At 39.0% G+C, this 24,250-nt stretch overlaps 1 protein-coding gene across 4 annotated transcripts in view; it reads left to right on the plus strand.

The window, feature by feature from the left end:
• RBM33 (RNA binding motif protein 33) overlaps nt 1-23,304 on the plus strand; it is a 102,987-nt gene extending 79,683 nt beyond the window's left edge. For 2 of the 4 annotated variants that reach the window (XM_068673435.1, XM_068673438.1), the window contains exons 16-19: nt 2,920-3,129; nt 4,556-4,744; nt 16,241-16,329; nt 16,516-23,304. In XM_068673435.1, the coding sequence (XP_068529536.1) occupies nt 2,920-3,129; nt 4,556-4,744; nt 16,241-16,329; nt 16,516-16,564 (537 nt within the window). In that variant the 3' untranslated portion in view covers nt 16,565-23,304. The remainder of the gene's footprint in view (nt 1-2,919; nt 3,130-4,555; nt 4,745-16,240; nt 16,330-16,515) is intronic. The other 2 variants (XM_068673437.1, XM_068673439.1) reach the window with 2 other exon arrangements.
• The last annotated feature ends 946 nt before the right edge of the window (nt 23,305-24,250 follow it).

Here is a 24,250-nt window from a genome sequence, read left to right on the forward strand (position 1 = left end):
TGTCCTTGCCAGCTCCAGTCATCTCCAGTGGCAGGAGGTGTTCAGAGAGGCGTTAGAAAGTTTTGATCCAGTTGTCCTGTTTTCCTTTCTTGTTGCAGGATCCAGCAGGCTTTGCTCCCTCTGTTTCTTACCCTGTGGACTTCCTTTGTTGTTCCGTACAGGTTTTCATGTTTTTAAAATGTATTAACTCATAAAAAGTCCAGGGATGCTTCCACCTTTTCAGACTGGATCAGCGTCCCAGGGAATTGTCAGGAACATCGTGCTAGTGCTTGAAACCCACAGACTGAGTCTCAACCCAAGACTGGGTCTCAACCCACTATAGACCTCAGCAGAGAAAAAGTCCCATTAGATCTTCCATGAATTTGAACCAATACTGTGTGTTTGCATTTGGCTCTGTTCGAGTTTTGTGTGATTGTTTGTTTCCTGCATTAATCTTTACAGTTTTATTTGGTGATAATTGGGCTTGCAAGTTAAATATTAGGTTGTTGACTGTCCCTGCCCCTTACGGCAAATGGTTGTTTGCTTCTGAAGTTTCAGTAATGAGCACATTTTGTAGATGAGGGCCCTGCTCTCATGCTCTTTGTATGGGATGGAATAATTTTTGGTTTAGAAACAAATGGTTGCAAATACTTATGGCTGTTTTTCACAGCAGGCAGGTTGCGTAGTTTAGATTTTAACTCCCCATTCTTCCATTTAAATTCCTCCTAGGAGTTTTTGTTCGTTTTTGTTTCATAATCTTCCAGCTGCTGTAAGGTTGAATAAAGGAAATTATCTGACCAGAGCATAAGGCTTATGCTGATGCTCATAGTGGAATTAATACTAAAATGAAGAGGATTTAATACTGGGTTCTTGCTAAGATACTTGTTTATGTGCATATGTTTGTTTTTTCAGAAGAGGAGAGCTGCTGCTTTTTTTCTTTTTTTTGAGCAGCAGTTGAAGAGAAAACTTCATAATATCTTTCTAGTTACTGATCTCAAAGGTTTATGTACGAAATTGTGAAGCCTCATTCAGCATGGAGCCGTTCAGTTTAGCACAGAAAAAAACAAATTTGTTTAGAAGTAGGAAAAACAGATGCAGTTTTCTCTTGCTTTCTCACTGTGGATACCGTGGCAGAAAGCCCTTAAGTAGGAAGAGCTTCAAGATTTTCCCTATGACAGATTGTGCTTTTGAAATGTAGATGGTGCAAGGCAGTGATGAAGCCAATTTTGGGGGGTTTAACTTGTCTGGGATTTACATAGTCGAGTTCTTGAGGACTTGTTGCCTGCATCTACTGGATAAAACAGAATGTGGTTTAGGGATTTGAATTGTGCACTAGTGGTCTTGAAAATATGAGAATATCATAGATACTGCCTGTTCTGGACTACTTCTCTTCAAATAATAGTGAAAAGGTTTAGTAGCAAGTGGTCTTCAGTAGGTGTTTCTTTTGCTTTTGTGTAATCCTGGTAGAGGCGTAATGATTTGCTTTCTCAGTCGAGGTAATCTCACTCTTGGACCATAAACCTGCTCCTTCTGCAGCCTTGTATTTTGTCTGCTTGTCCACAAGAAACGTGCGGGTTAACGTGAACCTCTCTGGTTAGTGACATCTGGTACGGGTGCAGGACTTTTGACTCGTTGATATTTAAGCAAAAAGAAAGAAACTGCGTAAATAGAGATGCTTTCACAATTACTACTTTTTATTCAGATGCACCTTCTATTATAGGGCTTTTGCAAGGTTGCCTGAGGTTTGTCATGGGCTTAGATAAAGCCTGCAGTCCTGTCCGTGTTTATTCAGCCTGACTCTCAGGTGTTGCACCAGTGGGATTGGGGATTAATGAACTTCTTCCCCTGCCTTGCTCCCCAGTGGCAGTAGGTGATGGGGGGCTTCCTGCTGGTCCTACAGCTGCGTGCTCAGGTCAATGCTGGGTGCCCAGGCAGCAAGCATCACTATTTTTTGAGCATGTAAAATAATACGAACAATGTTGACTAATATTAGCAGATTGGAGAATGTTGAATTCCAGCTAATATATAAATTTTACTGTCAAAACCATGCAGAAAGCATGCGATGATTTGAAGCCTTTTATAGATGCTGGTTTTCGGTATCTAGTCTGGAAAGCTAGACACAAATTCAAGAATCTCCCCTCTGTTTGTACAAAGCCAAACTGCTTGGGCAGGGGCAGTGGAAGTGAATCACTCATCTCCTAGTGCTTTCACCTCACATCTGTGCTGTATGCTCAGTGAGAAGTAGTAGAAAGAGTTAGGGGTCATTGGATCGGAGAGGGCATTGTTTATTTGTGCTTGTGAGTATAAATATTTACAGTAAGAGCATTATAAACCAAACCAAACAAGAAAAACCTTGGGGAAGAACTGTTCGAACTGTTCCAAACGTGGACAGTGCTTGGGGATGAAGATAGCTTAAAAGCTTGTTGGTATGGAAGCAGGCAGCATAAATATGCACTTCAAAATAAATAGTAATTTCTAATTAGAGATTCAACTTTGAAAGATGAGCAGAGTACTTGTGTGGTTCTTCCAGCCTTCACAGTTCTCTGTAACGTGTACATCTCTATGGGGGGAAAAAAATCCACCACCACCAAAAAGCAATAAGCATAGTTCATATGTAAACCTGGAAGGAAGAATAATTTGGAAAGAGAAGTGAAAATACCTCGCTGATTTGGGTTTGAAAAGATGTTACTGAACACAGCAATCGATAATAAAGTTCAAACAAAATAAGCTGTACTTAGCTACTGTGGGTTTGTTTTAGACTAAAGCGTAATTTCCAGGCTGAGCCCTTACACACTTCTGTAACAGGCGCTGGTTTGTTTTAATAGGCAAATCGATGAGTGTTTGCTGTGCTCTAACCGAGCTGGATGTCACAGGAGGTTTCTCAGGGCGAGTGTTTGCACTGCGTAGACATTGAGCCGCGTGTTGTGTTGTTGATTTCAGCAGGGGGGAGAGGATGCTGGCTTTTTTCACCCAGAGGGCCAGCCCCAGCGGCCTCAACAACCTCTGGAGCCGAAACAGCAGCCAGTGCGGAAGGTCACATTGACAAAGGGAATGCAACAGCAGCAGCACCAACAGCAGCAGCAGGCACAGATCCATTCACCAGCTCCTCAAGGAGTCAAAAACATCCAGGGAATCCATCAACCTAAAAAGGTGATTTTTAGATGCATATCGCTGCTAGAAGTTCTACTGTCTAGCTGTGTTGCTATATTAATAACTAGCATTCTGTTTGTCAATTACTAGCACAGGGCTGCATGACCCAGGAGATGCATAATTGCATATAAAGCATTTAATCTATAGAGGCCTGTTTGTATCCAGCACAGAGTGGTGATGCCTGCAAGTTGTTTCATCCGATGACTTTCTGGCCAGCACAGTATTCCCCATGGGAAATGCGTGTGTCTCAAGATAGCTACTAGAGGAACGGCATCCAACGTGCTTTCTGGCTTAAAACCCAAGAGTTATTCTGAAGTTGTGCTTCTGCTTGTATTCAGGCTGTTTGCTGCACACGTAGGAGCACGCAGCAGCTGTTCCAGGATGCTCCTCGGGTGGTTCTCAAAGCTGGTGTTGCTCAGAACAGTCGGTGAGCTCAGAATGAGGCTTTCGCACTGATCATTCACTGGGAGGAGGCAGGGAGGGCGTTCAGGTTGCACTGGTGTGTGCTTTCTGTTCATCTTCAAACCGAGATGCTCCCTGAAAACAAGTGGGATTTTGGCTTTTAAGTTAATGGTTGGTTTTGAACTGTTAGCAGTAACCTTCCAGCTTCATGGCAAGCTAAGATTTCCTTGCTGATGCGGAGAGGAAAAGTCATTACCTAGGCTTCTCAAGTAGGAATCCTACTGAAGAAGAGAAAGTGTTGAGTGTTATCTCAATGTTAAGTGTTAATTGTTCAATGTTTGTTACTGTTTCATTGTTGATTTTTCTCTCCCCAACTGTTTGACCTTTAATTTACAAGAATGAATACATACTGCCTGCACCAGGGAATATTGTGGTTCCAGATCCTACAGGATCTGGGGGAAAGGAACTTTAAAACAATTATTTTTTTTATTTTTTTCTCTATGCCTAAACACTCCATCCGGATAATGGACTAGTGGTTGCAAGCAGCAGAGACTGGAGACACTTGGAGCAGTTTGCCCATCTTATGCATACGTTAAATATATCTGTGGGTTAAGAAAAATGAGAGGGATCACTTTGGATTTTTTTGACCAGACTCAAAATATGGGAGCTACCAGACTCAAAATATGGGAGCTAAATACATGCCTAATAATGTGATCAGTGTTGAAAACTAGGTTATACACTTTGGTCTGGGACCTTCCACTGCTTGATCTGTGCTAAGGCTGAGGCTTTAGTCTCAATATGATCTCTAACTTGCTGTCCCTTTAAAATAGGTTTATATAAGCAATAGAGAGATATGTTAATGTGTGGCCTTTCAAATAAGCTAACAGCAACAAGCTGTTTTAAATCAACACGTGCTTTAATCAAATCTTTAAGTAAATTGCTAACTTTTGTATCATCTGTCAAATGCGGTTAGCAGAAACACTGGGTAAGTAAATCAAAATACTGTTACTTTTGTTGTTGGCAGGTCATTATGCATGGGAGAGGCAGAGGAGTAGCAGGCCAGATGGGCCGAGGACGCTTGATGCCAAATAAACAGAACCTGCGAGTGGTGGAGTGCAAACCTCAGCCCTGTATTGTGTCAGTTGAAGGGCTTTCTTCATCAACTACTGATGTCCAACTGAAAAACCTGCTGATGTCAGTGGGACCCATTCAGGTAGGTCAACCTTGGTTTATAATTTTTGTGCCAAAAGTCTTTCATTCCGGAAAGCTCAATTAATTCCCTGACACTAAATACAATGTGTGTTTATTGGTAATTTATGTTTGAAGGTACCCCCACCCACACACACCACACCTGATAGCAAAGACAGGCGCGATTACATTGCGGCACGGGAAATGCAGTAGAATTTTGTGAACTGTCACATTCTTGCTGCAAAAGAGTCTCCTTCATTTTGGTGTTCTTGTACGATCTCTATTATTTCCATATAGAATACAAGCATGTCCGTTCCGTGAGGTTTTGTTAAAGCCAAATTATCATATCAAAGCAAATACATTTTTCTTGCTGTTTTTATTGTTGGCTTGCACCTACACTCTTTTCTGATTCCTGTCATTGCAGTCCTGGGGTATTTAATGAACAGTATTCATTTGAGGTTTTATACCATGTAGCACTGCCTGCTTTTTCAAATGAAAACATATTCTGCTTTGAAGGATTTTTAATTTACTTTTTAGGAGGTTCTCTTCAGGAGGGGCCTGTGAGCAAGGTTATGACATATGTACTGGTATATCTGCTGCAAAGCTTCTGTTCTAAAACTGCCTCCTGGAATTGGTGTATCAGTTAAACTGGCTTTAAGCAAAACAGGAGGCTTTCAAAGCACCAAAGGGCTTAGGAGCCCATGTCTGAATTTTTAGTATATTTGAAAATATCAGTCAGCAGATAATGAAACATGCAGATTATGATTATTTTTCTCCTTTAATTTTTCAGTTTTGGGTGCTGATTTTGACAGGATCAACATTTTGAGACAAATGCAATGCATTAATTGGAGCTATTTTGTGGCTTGGAGACTTGTTTATGAATAGGATTATCTCTCTGTTGTAGAACACAGTGCTTTCCTAAAGATGTGCGCTCTGCCTCACTTTTTCCCAATTTAGTAAATGGAATAACGCTGAATTATTTATGTCGTCAATTCAGAGAGGTTTAATTTGTTTGTGAAGGCAAAAATACTCTCACAAAATACTTTGTCCCTTCGTGTTCTGTAGTACTCGAGGAAATTATTCATACAGTTCCAGAGCACATTTAGTCAGTGTTTACTTGTTAAATCTTGCATGAGAATATTAGGAGGAGATTAATAGAAATCCTGCTAGGAAATATTCATGATTGAGAGAAGATATTGAGAATGTGCTAAAAAATTTATTCAGTACTTGCTGTTTCTTAGCAGACTCCAAATGGTAGTATCTTAATGTAGCGTCACAGACCAGTTTCAAAAGTATGCTTATAGGAAGAAACCTGTGACTAATTTTCCAGTGGGATTTGATATATGCGTGTCCCTTGTGTTCTTGCAGCTCAACAGTGTCAGCTGTACCCTTGGAAAGTTGTAAATCATCTGCTTTCACCTCACCAGATATCTAGAATTAGTACTTGAAAGAGATGGTTGAATTTAGCTAATGATGCAGAAGGCTTTTTGTGCTAATTCTACCCTTGAATTTCAAATCAGGCTTGTAGAAGGCTAGAAATTTCTTGGCTTGTTTGCAACTAAGTGATGTTTTGGAAGTGTGGGTAGTCCAGGGGAGAAGTAGTCTGCTTATAATGGTCTTTTATACATCATATTCTCATTCTTTCTTTAAAATGCACTTCACGTATGTAATTTGCAATGAGGAGTACAGAAGTGAGCCACTGGAAGAGATCTGAGTAGTGAATGGAAGGGCTCCTGGCCAGGTGGGGTTGGCAGATTTCATGCATTGGGTATGGGAATGGCCTGAGCAGAAGAGCACCTTTAGGTAGTGCAGTTCTGGTCTTTTAAGATGAAATCGAGGTGTTGAAACTTGGTGAACTGGAAAAGGAGGAATGCAGAAAGAAAAAATTACCTCCAAGAAAAGGGCGGAGTCAGAAATTCTAGCTGCTTTTTCAGAAATGACTTGAAGCTCAGGTTTTTAGCTCAGCCAGGTGGAAGTCCAGAAGCAGCAGGAGAACAGAAAGATGCATTGGGCATAAAGGAGGTTACATTTTTCTGGATGCAAAAGTCTTGGATTTTTACTTTTGCTTTTTTCTTGTATCATTGAGGTATCATTACCTTGCACAAAACTGTCTTAAGAAGGGAAGTTCAAAAATCCCCTCAATTTATGATGTTCAGTGCTCCTAGCTTTGCAATCAGTTTGCATTGAGATGATGGTTCTGTAAGTTGTAATGTGGGACCAGCTGGGCACTCAAAAGATGAAGGAGATTTTTTACAGTTCAGAGGTGGGAAATCTACAATTTATCCTTTCCATCCCCTAAAAATGGAGAAAATTGTCTTATCCTGTATATGAACTTTGAAAATTATGCTCTGTTGACTATCACTGTAGACCCCTTATTTCTAATCCTTGATTCATTAAAGCTGCTTTGCTACTAGAACAAGAGAAAAAAAACACTATTAAGATTCTCAGATACTGAAGAAAATTTTCCAGTCTTCAGGAACAGCCCATTAGTCATAGCTGCACCTTCCAACTCAAACATGATTAAATTACCAGGAAAGCCACTTCCTTTCAGCATATGGCTTGCTGTCCTCTTCCTTCTGGAGAAGATACGGATACAAATAATGTCCCTGAAGTAGAATCTGAGTGACGAATCTAAAATAATTATATACTATAAATAAAATCATGCAGTCCAAAATACATTTGAAAGTACAGAAGCTTTCTGAGCACGCCACTGAAATACAGCCTCCTGGGGACTGCACTGCAGCAGTGACATTCAGTACACATCTGTCCAGAACCACTTCCTGAAGGAGATTACTAATAATTATAGAGTATCCCAAGCTGGGAGGGACCCACAGGGATCATCGTATCCAACTCCTGGTTCCACACATAACCAGCAAAAAACAGACTCTGTGTCTGAGTGCTGACCAAACGCTCCTTGAACTCCTGCAGCTCGGTGCCGTGCCCACTGCCATGGGGAGCCTGTCCCAGTGCCCGACCACCTCTGGGTGCAGACCCTTTCCCTAACCCCCAGCCTGACCCTCCCCTGTCCCAGCTCCATGCCGTTCCCTCAGGTCCTGTCGCTGTCCCCAGAGAGCAGAGCTCAGCGCCTGCCCCTCTGCTCCCCTCCTCCCCTCGTGAGGGAGCTGCAGGCCGCCATGAGGCCTCCCCTCAGCCTGCTCTGCTCGGGGCTGAACAAACCAAGGGACCTCAGCTGCTCTTCACACATCTTCCCCTCCAGACCCTTCACCATCTTTATAGCCCCCCTTTGGACACTCTAATAATTTTATGTCTTTCATAAGAAGTTACAAAAGTCTTTAAAAAGTTAGCTCTTTTTTGTATGCTCTTGAATCCAGGTTTAATGTTCATGCTGTCTTGTGCTGTTTGCAGAGGTTTGTGTTCAGCTGTTACCACCACCTTTATATATTTTCTTAAGGTTGGTAGCAGGTACAGAGAATCATTTTCTAGGTCTTCAGGTGATGCGAGTACTGCGTGGAGTTGTTCCATAATTGTCTTAAACCATGTACTTAGATGTTTCCAACCATAAAATATTAGTGCAAATTCCCAGTGTTGTTTTTAAAAGATTTAAGATCATGAATTCTGATGTTAAAAAAGGAGGGGGGAGCAAGCCACTGTTATATATCAGAGGTGATTAGAATGCTGCAACTGTATTTTGAGTGCATTTATGAATATAAGTTATACTCTGGTAAGAGTCATTTATTTTCCAGTCTCAGAAAGGGAAAACAATTGCCTTGCTGATGTGCTTCTCTTTGCTTTCTTAGAGTGATAGTGCTACCTAGTGCCCACTTGGGGTAAAGACAGTATCTGCACTAACACTACACCTAAAGTTGATGATTTTATTTTTAGCGTAAAGGCTTATCAGTGGAAATGACAAGCACATGTAGATGAGCGCGCCCAGAACATGAGCGCTCTTCCAGGATCAGCAGGGTTCTTCTCCGTGTGACATGGCACACGGGGTGCGCAGCGCTGCTTTGGTGACCTGTTTGTTCTTCCTGCCTGTAAAAACATTTTCAGCTCTCGCAGCTGAGTCTCTCTCCACAGACTGTGGAAGAAAGCATGGTCAGTCCTGCCCTGTCCTTGGGCTGAGGGAGAGGAGAGCAACTCTACAATGAGCCTGTCCAGTTCAGCTGCGCTACAGAGTAGTGTGTGAGCTAGAGAAACTCAACGATTATCCCTTTTTTCTCATCTCATCTTGCATACAGAAGCTGAAAGTTGAGCACTTTTAAAGCATAAAAGCCAGAAGGAAGGGCAGGAGGGGTGCAGTCATATGCAAAAGGTGAGGGTAAAATAAATACATTCTGTTCCAGCCTCTGTGCCTGTTGGCAATGGCTGTGAAGTGTCACCTACAGAAAGATGCTTCAGCTGTCAGGGGACTGTGAGAACAATAAAAATGTATCCCCATGTATTGAAGGGATGGAAGAACAAATAGAATCTGATTTTCCTTTTCAGAAAGTACCTGCCATGCTGCTGTTCATACTGTTGGAGAGCAGATTGAATCACACACTAGTAATGTTATTATTTATGACAATTTCCAGTTTGTTATTGCACAGACCCTTTTTAGCAGCCGTGTATGGACTGTCACCCCCCTAATCCTAAATTCAGCAATGAACTGAATGTACAGTCTATTATTTAGAGGAGGAAACTTATTTCCCATGTGTCTATTGTAATTGAAACGAGCTCTTGCTCCAGTCTCACTCCCTGCCTGCTTAGTTTCCATCTCTCAGTACTCTTACTACCTTCCTTTTAACTTCCTTCTCTCTGTGTAACTTCTGAGAGCTTTAGTGTCAAAGATACTTGGTTCCTACAAGAGATCTCTTGCTTTCTACTCTTGGTTGTCCTGTTGCGTGTGTCAAGGTAGTGTTTTTCAGTGATGCTTAACTAGAGATCATTGTGCTGCTGATATGCAGGTTATTTCAACATTATTTTTTATTGATATTGGAAAAGTGTAGATGTAAGGACAAAGCATGTGTAAAGGATAAATTTGAGCCCAGTGTAGGTCTCAGCCTCTGCAGAGGGAGTATCTTTTTACAATATTCGTTCTTTAGTCACTAGTAATAGTTCAGTTGCAGAAAATGTCAGACCTGATTTTTTTTTTAAAGATGTTGAATTAAGTAGTGATTTAAAACAGTTGTAGGCTAGCTCTCAACCAAAAGCATGAGTGTTCATGAAATCCTGGTTGTTTGAAACTGTTGCATTTTCCATTCTACAAAAGGTACACATCTTCCCATGGCAGCACCTAAAGAAGCAGAAAAGGGAAATAATGAAGATCAGTATGAGCTCTACGCTTCCAAAATCACCTCTCTCTAAAAAAAAAACTCCTCCCCAGCATAAAACTTTTTTTTTTTTTTTTTTTTTAATGCTAAAACTGTGTCAGGATCTAATCTCTCTTCTGTTACTCCGGAGTCAATTGGGGAAATGCATAGAATACCTCTGATCTCAGGCTGATCTCCAGGAAGAACTGTATGGTAGATCTGTACGCCCTAATCTGTAAAGTAACAAGTCAATGAAATCCCCTGGAAGTTATTGCATTGTCAATCCTTTACACCTGAGCGGATCCGGGAAGGGGTTTTCATCCTCTGGTGAACGTCTGACTAGGTCAACTTAAAGAGGAAATGTGAATGAAGTTGTTTTTTCAGAGCTGTGACGGTTGGAAGGATTGTGATATTTCAGTTTAGGAATTGCTGATAGAAGGAGATTCTTGTGGAGTGCAGTGTGGCAGAAATCTCCTGTTGAGGAAACTTCAATGTCCCTCCATTATGTGAGAAGTCAAGTAACTCTTGGTAGAACCAGTGCGTGTCCAAAAGCAAGGCTGTGTAGCTGGTCTTTACCCAGCCTCTCCTGACTCTCCTTTAGCATCCTGCAAAATCAGTACCTACTGGAATAATGCTAAATTCAGATCAAATTCATAGGGAGGCATGATATTTTGTCAAAGATAAACTCATTTTTATTGTTGTAATGGAGATTATAAAGCTAAGGATTGTTTTATGCTATGTATTCTTTGAAAATGAGAGAACAGATGTCATTAGTAGCATATGAAGGCCTGCCTGTCTTAGCTTCTTTTTGATACTACCTCAGCTCTAAAACCATTTTTCTTCCATAAATGTCATTCATCTGTGGTACTTGTGTGGTATCTGAACATTATTGAAGGAAGCATTTAATATAGATTTGAATGTGTCTAAGCAACATACAGTTATGCATTTATTAGCATGTTACTCACAATTTAGAGTATAAACAAACCAAAACTCACGTAGAGTTTGTAAGAAGAAAAAGTCTTATCTCTAATAGCATGCAACACATTTATCTTATGGCAGTCTGGTTTCAGCCATAGCTATTACAGACTTGAACCTGGAGCAAGTCACTGGCATGGTCATGATCACTGTGATGTTTTTGGAAATGTGGTGTTCCTGGAGGGCTAGCACTTCTTACAAAGGACTGGTATTTTTGCAGAGACTTGCAGTTGGTCCAGCTGATTAAATGTAACAGCTTTCTAGGAGGTTATTTTGAAATGACCCTGTGAATGTGCAAGCACTTGGACTGTCCTAAGAATGTTATGGGTGCTAGAAATACTGAATTTTATCACTGAAAATAATGGCTGCCCGGTTATTCTAAAAAGGTGACAAAAATAGGGGTCTCAAAATAACAAGGTAGTGTGATTAAGTTATGCAGAATTAATTTTGTGTGTAATTTCCTAGCACGTAGGAAAAGCTGGTAAAGTCCATAAGATAATGCCTTGAAAAAAAATGCTGAGGTGATAAAATTCCACAGGTTGCATGCCCAATCTGTTTCTTCAGACAACATCACCTGTTAACTGAAGCTGTTAACATCACCTAAGTGCAGGATCAACTGTAAACTACATCTCACCCAGAATTCAAGGAGACAGAAATAATCCAGTAGGATGAATATGCAGTTATTTTATTTCAGGTTTCCACTGAAGTGGAACACTTGTTTGTATTCCCAGCCGATAGCCCATCTGTTCAGGCTGAGGATAGCAGCAGGTCAGGACCTACACACTCCAGCAAAATTGTACTGACTTGTTCTGTGCCTGACAGTCAGCCTCGTTGTTCTCTTAACTGTGTAAGCATGAAGTTCGGAGTTTATATAGTAGTACAAGTAAATGTATGTTGTCTCAAAATAACAGTAGACATTTTCAAGAGACTTCTGATAGCAAGCTAAATGCTCATATTTGCAAGTTATCAATAATGATTTGTTTGAAAATGCAATGTAGATCATGTTTCGTGTTGTTACATTATAAGTCTTTGTCAGCAAAGGTATTTGTGATGGCATTTCAGGCTATGGTATTCATATAGTAAAAGTAAATTAGCTTAGTAATTATCTTATTTTTTGTTAAAACAAGACCAAAAACATTTTTTTTATATCTAAATGAGGCAAACACGAATCTGCATGGTTTTCATGACCATGGTTTGAGTGTAGTGAAGGTTGAGAAATTGTATTAAAGCTGTTTAATTGGAGCTTTTGGACAGTTTTCAATTAGAGGAGTATCATTTGTGTAGCATTCATTTATCCTTTTGTTGTGCAGTCCTAAATTCTCTCTTGCTGAAAAGCACAAGAGCATGTAACTGCAGTAGTTGAGAAGATTGATGCTAGAAGTGATTGTCCTACTGCTGGGCTCTGTGAGTACGTTACATGGAGCCTGTTCAGCAAAGGATCAGATGGACTGGCTTACTGCAGCCAGTGGAGATCCAGTGTGGCACACCGATCCATGCTGCTACGGTGGCTCCCATCTGGATGCATTAGCCAGATGACTGTGGGAAAATTTTGATTGTTAGAATTGATGTTGAGGCTTTGAAATACAAAATACTGTTGGGGGAACTGAATAAACTGAGAACTTTCAAGTAAGTTCAGGCTGAGTATCAATGGTTGCTGCTTCCACTGAAAATCAGCTGAAAACCTTTTACTTTGTTTCACCATATTGACAAGTGAAACTGAATGTTATTTAGATGCTTTTCAATAGACTTATCCAAGAATAGATGCTTTGTTGCCAAAACAACTGAGTATTAAAATTAAAACTCTAAATCAGAATTGTTTTGGTTACATTTTTTTGCTTTGGAAAATATGACAATAATACAACACAAAGATGAGCAGGCAGTGACATATCCAAACTAGTCAGCCAGTAAGCTTTATTAATTCATGTGAAAGCACAAATATGTTGTCTACAGTAAGATTTAGATACTTTGCCTTTCTAATTTCACTAATAAGCCTCTACTACACCGGAATGTCTTCCTTTAGTCAATCTTGTATGCTAATTACTGAGCAGCTTCTTAATAATTTATCATTACGGGTGTATGAGCTGCAAAATCAAATTTTGCTTTTCTGCGTTTCAAGCATACTAAAGTCATAATTGATCAACTATTGGAAAAAAAGCACATTTTCTCTCTTCTGAAACTGATCACATCCTGTGAGTATCAGTTGTTAGCAGAACTAAAGACAGCTCAGGAAAGCGGGGAGAGAATGAGGTGACAGTAGGACTTGCAGGGTACTTGCTGTTGTCCAACTGCTCTCTGAAATATTTGTCCTTTCAGTGATTCAGACAGGTTTTTCTTATATTAATCATTTCAGGTTCTTTGACTCGTAATCAAGGAACCAGATTTACTTCTCATATTTTTTTTTTTTAAATTACATTTCTTCCTTTTAACTCTTAAAAGTGTCTTCTTTAAAAAATGTTTTACTTAATGGCTGTAATTAGTTTTTAGTCTTTAAAACTTATTCTTTAGTCTAGACTGAAAAGGTGGTAGCAAGAGAATACAGCTCTGTAAGTTATAATAAAGGGACATCTGTAAAGGAGAACACAAACTTCAGTACCTCCCTCATCCAGTCAGCAGATTTCTATACATACAGGAGAACTGAGCTTTTTTCCAAGTTAATTCTTTGGTGCTTTGTGCAATTAGATAGTATTCATGTTGGTAAAATGTGCTTAACCTTGTAAAGATCTTTCTGATTAAAAAATAGACATCTTCCTATTTGCTTGTTGTTTGTTTTTTTTTTTTATTATTATTATTATTTTTTTAGATAAATCTTACTGCTACTATCTCAGAAAAGAACAAATTCTAGTTATTTAGCTAAATCTTTCCCTTATTGCAAGATTTCTGAAAACTGTACAGTGCAAATTAACCAACTGGAACTTTTCTGCTGGTTACTTTGCTCACTTTTTTCTCAGTTATTTCAAATATGAAGCTGATAATATCCTCATCGTTTCCTCTGCTTTCACTTTAAAATTGTCAGAGTAATGAAAATATTAAACTTCTGTGATTTTCATAGTGAAAGGGAAGTTTCCTGTCAATTACAAGGTAGTGCAAGGTAGCCAGTGCTAAAATTAATGACTTCAAAATCCACAGATGGATAAACTACAGAAAGAGCCTACAGCTGAATTGTCAGGCTTAAAAATGAAGAAATGCGACTATCAGGTACCACAGCTCTTGTTAAATAAACACGTTCTCAGCCTGCTCCAAAAAAGATATAAGTAGGCAATTTTAATAGCAAATTTCATCCTGACGTTTGACATCTTGCTTAAAATGCTGCATGAGATTGAGCAAGCACTGCACACAGTAGTTGGATAAAAATCCTTTCACTGAGACGTCTCAAAGCATGTTACCCTTGAAAAATGTATCGAGTGTGGTTGTTTTTGGTTTCCCAAGGAACAGTTGCTTGTCTGAAGATGTTTGGTATTTCTTCAATAGATGATACGAAGTTTTTGCAGATGAAATTTAAAATTTTGGAGACTGACCTAGAGAAGGCTAGAGTCACTGACAAGTGTGGGGATGCTGCTAAGTGCAGGCGATACACAGGAACAGAGAATGAAATTTATATGTGACAACCAGGAAATTACAAGGAAACCTAGAAAAGTTTTGAGGTGACTTAATATATATTAGGCTCAGTACAAAATTGGATTGACTTTATGTGGAAACTTACGCATGGAAAGAAGGAATGGTAGGTATATAATTTTGTATGCAAAGCCATGAGAATGGTGGGCAGCTGGAAGCTGAATGACAACAATTGTCTTCAGTGCTCTGCAGCCTAGGCAATTAAACTTCAGAAACTTATCGTGAGATACTGGAATCGCTGTGACATTGAGCTTCAAAATTATGATTGAAACTTTCAGAAGACGTTTTAACCTAGTTACTGTAAAATCCCTGTGGCCTGTGTTCAGACACTGGCATAGCAGGATATTTCCATCCTGGATGTTCTGTCATGATGAATGCCTCTCGCATGTTCTCACGGATTGTTGGGAGTGCACATATTTAATTTGTAAAACTTAATTTTCTCATATTTCTGAAGTGTCTTTTTTTTTGGGAGGTGTAGGGGGGAAGACTGTTCTAACCCAAAGTATCAATTTCAACCTTAGTAAGGCTGTTAACTTCTCATCACTTGGTTTGTGAGACTGACGGGAGGCCTCATGGCGGCCTGCAGCTCCCTCACGAGGGGAGCGGAGGGGCAGGCGCTGAGCTCTGCTCTCTGGGGACAGCGACAGGACCCGAGGGGACGGCATGGAGCTGGGACAGGGGAGGGTCAGGCTGGGAGTTAGGGAAAGGGTCTGCACCCAGAGGTGGTTGGGCACTGGGACAGGTTGGGCAGTGGGCATGGCACCGAGCTGCAGGAGTTTAAGTAGGATCTGGACACCACTCTCAGACACAGGGGCTGGTTTTTGGTGGTTCTTTGTGGAGGCAAGAGTTGGTCTCTGTGACCCTGGTGGCTCCTTCCAACTCAGGATATTCTTTGATTCTATGACTACAAAGACCACAGGGCCACCGGTCAGCAGGGAACAGGGACATAAGTGCTCCGGCTCCCTAGCTGAGGCATTTTCTAGTTCTAGAGGCCTCAATACTACATATCTTTTGTTTGTTACAGCATTGTGAAATACTGCTTTCTTAGTAAGAGAAGCATATATCTCATGGACTTTTGCAGGCAAATGTGTTGCATTGTTTCCCATTACTGGGACTTGGATATTTAAATTTGTGTCCTAAATCATCTCATCAAGGTCACAGGATTATTAGTGTCAGTCAAAAGCTAACCATTTGTGTTGAAATAACACGAGGATACACAGTCCAGAGATCAAAGCTTATAACTTTTTGCCTGTTTGCCACTTTTTCCCCGTTTCTGCTCTGTTTTGACCTGTGAAATGCTGTGATCCATTACCGTAGGTCAGGTGAGCGAATCCAGGTGCTTGTGTGTGAAGTGAAACTGTGCCCATTTGAATGCTTCTCAGTCAGTTGGTGGAAGTCGGGCTGCAGGGTTTGTTTCATCTGTATGGATCAGATTGAAGAATTGTGGTCTTTGCTTAGCCAGCAATAGTCTAGGTTTTCCCTTTGGCACAGTTGCTTAACACACCAGCTTTCAGCTAGGCCCCTGACTGCAATGAATGTCTCTTTCCATTCCATAAACACCAGTAAGTGTTTCTGAGAAAAGAAATAAAACAAAATTTTGATAGGTTTGATGCAAAATGAGTTTTCTTTTAAGTGTAATTTTAGTTGAATAATAAAAATATATTTTGACTTTTTTGTCTCTACAGAGTTTACAGATGCTTCCTCAACAACGGAAAGCCATAGCAAAATTTAAGGAGCCAGCACATGCTTTAGCATTTCAACAGAAATTCCACAGGTAAGTAAGCACTGCTGCAACCTTTGGTTCACTCCCTCCCTTCAAAAGATGAAATTAGTCTCCTCTGATCAATGTTTCTCTTAATCTATTCAAGCATCTGTTTATTGGTGACCTTCATAGAACCTTCTTGTCTGATCTCTATCCCTAGAATAAGCTTGAGTACGAGTTTTACGTTTCTTTTAACAGGCACATGATAGATCTGTCCCACATAAATGTGGCACTGATAGTTGAGTGATGTCTGCTGAGAAATACATACACTAACAGAAGCCTATTGTGGAGCGACACAAGACACGGTGGCACGACCATCAGGTTCTGAAACCTTTCAGCTTACAGTCTTTAATTGCCATGTTGAACTACAGAAAGCAGCGAGATGTCCTCAAGAAGAGCAGAACTTGAGAGGGATCTGCAAAGGTGGAATTTCTGTTCAGTTTGTTCACGTTCTGTTGTAACCACATGGAACTACAGATTCTTTTCAAAATGCTTACAGTGCATGCAGACACTGTTCGTCAAGATACTACTGTGTGACCACAGTGACTTGAGAGAGAACGTTTACACCGAAAGATCTAAAAACTTTCTTCATAGCAAAGAATATTTGATAATGGTTGCTCTTATCTTCAGTGCGAGGTATTTGAATGAGAACTCACTTTTCTAAACCAAACACGTTAGTTACGTTGTATATCTGAGAGCATAGAAAGTATTCTTGCGTAGATTTAAACGTGGTCTACTTCACTGAATAGCAGTAAGCTGAGAAGCTTTGGAGGTGACACTGGAAAACTGTAGTTTCTATCTTTGTAAATATGTTAAGTCTGTCTTTGCATTTTCTATTCCAACACAGACTTCCACCTTCTCCTTCCAACTCCACTTGTTCCATAAAACACTGTGTAGGAATAACATTGCTGTATTTTCCCTTGGTTTTTAAAAACAAGGATCTTTGCCCTTCAGTAGCATCCTGGGGTAGTTAACTCCAAGTTGTAACTAAGTTGTTTTAAATGATGTTGCCAGATGCAAGGAAAAATAAATATTTAGTGGCTCACTTTAAAAAAAGTTACACAGGAAGAGCGGTGCATTCCTAATAGTTCTTTTGGGCTAGTGTTTCATAATCGCCTTATGCTTTATTTTGATTATTTTTTTTCTTCCTTTGAGATTTACTTTGACTGAACCATAAGAAACCCATAACTGAAAGGATTTAGTTTGATGTGTTGTTCCCAATACATACAACAAGACTATAAGGACGTTGTGAATCTGCTGGTGAACGTGGCAGTTCGCAAAAATTATGTGCAAACATAAAGGAGCTTATATTTTATTCAAAGTAAAATTCATAATATTTCCTTTTGGTTAGAACCATTTAGATGGTATTGCCAAAGGAACAACTTTTTTCAGTTACTTCTGAATAAACTTATTAAAATGTCATCTTTATATTGGATTGAAGTTTTTATGAACATTTCCTTAGTTTTTAGACTGTGAGCTTTTGCTTCATCCTTTATTTTAGGAATACTATTAAGCCTTCCACCTACTACTGAATGGGGGGACTTAAAGAAACTTTGTAGGTTTGTTACCTGAGCAATCACAGAAGAACGCCAATGGAACAGCTGTGAATGGGGGCCAAAACAGAAGGATGAACTAAGCAAGTTTATAGTAGCATAGATTTTTTTTTTAAAGGTTTAATGGTAACTAAGTCACAGAGACCCATTTGTTTTTTTTACGGAAAGACTGGTCCAGGCTTTCAATTAAGTAAAAGTTGCTTAAAAAAATTATAACGATTAATAAGTACTGTTGAGTCTTCTAGGTAAAACTGCTTTTATTCACTGAAATGATACAGAGTAACGTGGTACTTTGGAAATAACTGCACTGGTAAAAATTATAAAGAGTGATCTAAGCCCATTTCCAACATAGTGACAAGATACTATAATTTCAAGAGAATATTAATGTGGAAGTGAGTTTTATACCTGTCTGTACAGTTCCCCATTTAAGCATATTTCTTAATTACATTCAGCACATACAGTGCTGTTAGTGCTTCAGATAGACCTAAGCCCAGGACAAAGAACAAGTCTCAGGTAGGAAGTGCCCGGTGGAAGCTGACTCTGAAGACCAATGCCAGGTGATGGCAGTGACTGGCTTTGCCAAGGGCGGTGTAGTTCCTCACTTCCATGAGTGCTAGGACTGCTGTGCTACCTCCTCAGGTTATGTCATTTTTATTTTTAAAAATAAATTCTTATCTTTAAAATGAGTCATTAAACAGTTATTCACCCCACTGTTAGGAAGCAGCTTCTCTGTGCCGAGAAGGATGGGAAGACATCTAGGAATGGAGCACTAATAGTGTGTGTCTGGAAATCTGGGCTAGATGCGAATGCCAGACAGGCCAGCAGCTGAGTTCAGCAGTAGGAACATCTGCAGTTGATCAGCTGTCCTGTCGTAAGCATGTGTTATTGGGGTTAGAGGGTTTCTTGGAGCCTGAGAATATGGGTTTGATTCAAAAGTCAAAGAAGTTTGTAGAAACGCTCCTGCTTTGGGTTTTGAATCTATCCCAAAGAGGCTGAGGTTCAGCCAACTTAAACAAGTTTTAAGAATTTTTATTCAGTTGGGGTTTAAAAAAAAAAAAGACAAAAATGGGTGGCTTTGGAACAAAGACGTGAAATTGCCTCAGATCTATTTAAATGTAGGAGGCAACGTAAACAATGCCTGTTTAATGACGAGACGGATCCTCTTTAAAGGTGGTTGCAGTAGATTGTTGCTTGTGCATAGACAATGTACGGCGCATTGCTGGTTATTTAGCTGCTTATTGCAGTAGCTGGGTATCAGAACCACGTGTAAACGTACTCACTATATGTATGTATGTCTATATGCCTTTTAGTATACACATACATACATACGCACACCCTGTATTGTCACCGTATCTTACTAATACCTTAAACGCAGTAGCAAAAGTAGCAATTAGGTGAGTCACTTGTGAAAATGTTTGTGTTTTGTTAGTTCTCAAATTCTAACTTAAAACTGGATCTTGTTGGCAATGATCAGTTTGAGTGGTACATCTCTTCTAGTTCTATTTGTTGTCTCCTCCCTCCCTCCCCCCCCAAAAAAAAAACAAACAAACAACATAAAGGAAGTAGAGGTAAAGCTAGATGAACGTGTTATATCCATGTTCTCTTTCAGCACGTAGTTAAATCTGAACATCTTAAGTTAACTTTCTTGGAAGATCTGTTGCAACCATTATCTTGTTCTTTCTTGATCATGCATTCAAAATACAACGCAAAAAAAAAAAAAAGGAACATTTAATGTAGTATGTAAATATTGAACTTTTAAAATTAAAATGTTACTCAAAGTGCTTACAGTCAAACACATCTTAGCTACCTGTTAGTTTTTTGTGTTGTCTTATCTAAGTTTAATGGATACAGTTCCATAAATGTTGATGTGTTTTTGTGTATATCTTCAAATTTTTATAAAGATGCTAGTAAGTCAATACATACATCCTGATCTGTGTATTATTTGTTCACAATTTTTATTAGTATAATTTTATAATGATTTTAATAGGCAACTCCAGTAGGTGATTATATTGAGCCATCTTTTTTTTTTTTTTTTGGAATTATTTTGTTTTCATCTGTAGCTCTGGAGAATTCATTTCATAACTAATCATATTTTGCTTTGACTGAAAGATTGGATTGGCCATATGATCTGTGATGTTTTAGTAAAATGTTCTACATTAAAAAAAATGAAAGGTTTTTAAAAAGCTCAACGTTAAAGGGAAAACAGAGTACACTGTCAGACTAAGGCATGGGTTTCTACATCTATTTGGTTCTGCTGTACAAGCACAGATAGGTCTGCTTTGTAATACTGTTCTCAAAAGTTTGGGCTATTTTTGTTTTACACATAATTCAAGTTGGTCTTGTAAAACTTGCTTTCATCACAATGTTAGCAATTGATGTGGCACATAATGTACGATAAAACAATTTGGAGTGTTTGAAAAGCTCAGTACAATTGTTGCTAGGTAGGAGGAGGATGGGTCTGTAGCATTTTCACAGCTGAAGGAGCTGCCATGCAAATGTTTTCCCTCTAAGTAGTGGTAAGAGTAAATTTAGATGGGATAATTGTTCTTGGTCCACCTATATATCACCAGTATGACTTCAAGAAGAATATTGGCATCCCATCTGTAAAGTATCTTCAAGATACGTAGCTCATTCCCCAGTTTAATTCTGAAAAATAACTTGAGATTTCCAAATTTCTGTTTTTTAAAAAAAATACGGCCTTCCAGCCACTAAAATGCCAAGTAGACTGAGCATTTTCGTTTGATGTTAGGTTTCCACTGCAAGTGTTTAGATGAGATTTTTTTTTTTTATAAAACTGTAGGTTATTTGAGAACATGTGCCTTGAGGGTCTTCATAGTTTTTTTTCTCAACATAATCTATCTACTTGGAATAAGAAACAAATTTTTATTTATTTTTTAATATTTTTTATATAGTATTTTTTATATTTATATATAGTATCTTTTGTTTAGCTTTATATTGTGCAGTTACCTGAGAAACTGCTGTATGCACTTTCTATGGTTACAGAAAGTAACTGTGTGTATGTATGTGTGTGTGGGTGTGCTGCACTTACACTATGGGTGAGAGGGCGGGAGGGAGGGTGTGGGTTTTCATTTGCTGTTTTTTTTTGCCTGTTTGTCGTACTGGGGAGATTTCCTGGATTTGTTCTCTGGCATAGCATTGTGTTGTTCTGTCCTTCGCCTGGTACCATGTTTGTTACGTGGGTTGTGATGCTCGAAGGTAGAAATCTGGCTTTCACGTGCTCCCTGTTAAAAAGGCATTTTTGTTTGTTGAGACATGAACCTTTTTTAAGTTATTTTTTGTGCTTTTTAATTTTTAGCAGCATGTTGGATGAGAAATAAATTTGAAGGAAAATGAACAGGTTGCAGAAAGTTAGCTATGTTATAAAGGGTATGTATGGGTCATTTAGGGTAACATAGGGCTTTTGTTTCAATGTTACCTTAAATCATGCCTTAACCATTAATTCATAAACATAATTGTGGAAGTATTTTATCTTCAATTAGTGTTAAATCCTAAGGATTTTATGTAAGGTTTTTTTGTAACCTAATTTTTAATCACGAAGATGACTTACTGTCTACATGAGCACAGGGCCTTGTGTACAAAACCTGATTCATATTGGATCCTTACGTATACCATCTTCTGGTATAATATGGTTGGGAAGGATCATTTTGTTCTTTATAACACTACTTTTTGCAGGGTTGTTTTTTTGCTTTTTCTTTTTTTAATTTATATTTTATAATTTTTTATTTTTCTTTTTCTGTTTCTATGCTTATTTTGGTGGAAAGTGTGGTCCCTATTGCACTAGACAAAACCTCAAGGGGAAAGTTAATCTCACTGGGTCTTTTAGGTGCCTGTGTTGCTTTCTCACTTCTTGGTTGGATACATGTTTTTCTAACTAACAGGAAATGGGCCTTGTATACACACAGCTTTTCAACACGTTGCATTCCTTGTTTCATGTAACAGCGCTCAGGTTAAGCCATTTTTTACCATCTGAATAATTTTAATCATTAAGAATGTTTTCGTAAAGGCGTATGGTTAAATGGAGCTGTATTGCGATGTTGTGTGTAGTTACTTGGAAGATCACAGTTTAAATAGAGCATTGCTGTGTTAATGTTGCATTCGTTCACTGGTTCAAAATTATCTCTATGTACATCTAATGGTTTTTAATATCCGCCGTATTTTTTCCTAGTGTCCGTCAGGCCGACTTCTGAATAGTTTTATTTCCATGTAAATAATATTTTCCTTTGCAGGATTTCTTTTGCAGGCAGCGAAACTCTTCAACTGTTTAATTTCTAATTTATACACATTTTCACTTACAGACACACCAAAGATGAGATGCTAACTCTAATTTATTCACAGCTGATCTTCTATGCCACTGTGTATAATTTTTATTGACACAAATTGCCCTTAGAATGAGTCAACTTTCTTTTCTCTTGTGGTGCCCTTTTCCTCTACTCTGTGCATTACCTCATTTCCATCTCATTTGCCCCTATTTTTCCATTCCCACAAGGATATTTGTATCCTTGTTATGTTCTTGATCTTTTGACTCTACGTTCATCCCTCCAGACTCCATCCTATCTTAGTGCATAGCATGCAATCTTTTGCTTTATTTTCTGTTCTGTTCTCACTTACAGCCCTTTTGATACCTGAAGACTAAATCTTCCATGCTGGAAGCATTAGCGTATTGTATTTTTCTTTGCAGACTTCACAGTACCTGAATTTAAAGTTGCGTTTACAGGTGTCACACCTTAGGAGATGCTGCCCATACCAGAGCACTGGAGAAATACCACTTAACAGTTTTGCTTTGCAGTTTTATCTGTGTTGGAGAATTACAGCATTTTTATACATGCTCTAGCATTTGTGGCAAGCCAGGAGGAACAGGATTAACACCTCTTTTATCCTTTTTACTTTTTCAGGAGTTCTGTTCTTGAATTCAGTGATAGTAATAGCGCTTTTTTATTGTCACTTAGAAATACAAGCACTGTCGACACAATTCTACCTCCTATTACTATTACTGAATGTGATCCTTCCTAACCTATAAAGTTTTAAATGCTGTATATATATTTAGGTGTTTTGAGAATCACTTAAAATGTATTGCTCTAATCTGGATGACAGAGTTTGTTTATTAGCAGTTCAGAATATAAATTCAACAGCCGACTGTATCATTCTGACTCCACTGGGGGTTCATCTGCCTCATGTTTTCTACAGCGTCATCTGCACAAGCTGTTTACTTCATTTCGTGAATGTAACACTGAACTATTCCAAATCCTCCACTTGCATAAGAGATCTTTGTCATACCTCTTTAAGTGAATGTAAAAATGGCAACACAAAAATAATCTCATGCAAGTTTTTTTACATGTAATTCCTTGTTTACAATGTCAACATGCAAATATATTTATTGTACCTAAAATATGTGAATAAAACTTTATTTTCATCATGATTGCTTTGTTGTCTTTTGATGTACAACTTGAACTTCAAACTTGCCAGGAAAAGAGCCGCACATACCGCATTGTTTTACTGTGGTAGCATCCCTGGGCCCCTGCTTTTACATCAGTGCTGTAGTGTAGGGTTCTTGCAGAGCTCTACAAAGGCATCCTGAACAGAAAAACAAATGACTGAGGACAGGTGATGGTACATGAGGCTTGTGCTTGCGTGAACAGCTGAAAAGATCTTGAGGCTAACAAGTAGCTCATAACATGAGTATAGGAGAAACACATGTGGGTTTAAAGCTTTTCTGTTTTTTTCAGCTGTACTGACATGTCCAATAAAAGATCTCTGCATTCAAATACTGCTTATAGTCATGACATAAAGGAGCTCTGAACAAACTCAATCTGTTCACCATCAGTTATATTCTGAACACAATTCTATCACCATAAGTAAAGGTTAATTTCACTGGAATAGTATATATTCAGATAAGAGGTCAGAAAATCTGCCTTTTTGCACTTAGGAGAAGCTTTACAATCTGTTAATGTTATTCACAGAGGAAAATGTAATAAATCACACTATCACCCTGCTATCATTGAGGTGGCTACTGGTGATCCAATATCTACGTTTTCAATGGAGCGTTACTAGCGTGTCACATCCTTACTGGGGGTAGATCTCAAGAGAGCATCATGACCTGAAAAACAATCTTCCTTTCTAAGATCACACTTAGGATCCGGCATGGCAATCCATGTGATTTCTGAAAGTTAGTGGTGGTTTCACCCTGCTGGGCAGCTGAACTCCACCACAGCCATTCTCTCACTCCCCTCTTCAAAGGAGGAGGGGGAGAAAATATGATAGAAAGGGCTCAAGGGTTGAGATAAGGAGAGGGAGATCCCTCAACAATTACTGTCATGGGCAAGGCAGCCAATGTAGGGACTTTAATATAATTTATTGACCAT

The sequence above is a fragment of the Anas acuta genome, chromosome 2 (genome assembly GCF_963932015.1).
Source record: "Anas acuta chromosome 2, bAnaAcu1.1, whole genome shotgun sequence".
Classification (NCBI taxonomy): domain Eukaryota; kingdom Metazoa; phylum Chordata; class Aves; order Anseriformes; family Anatidae; genus Anas; species Anas acuta.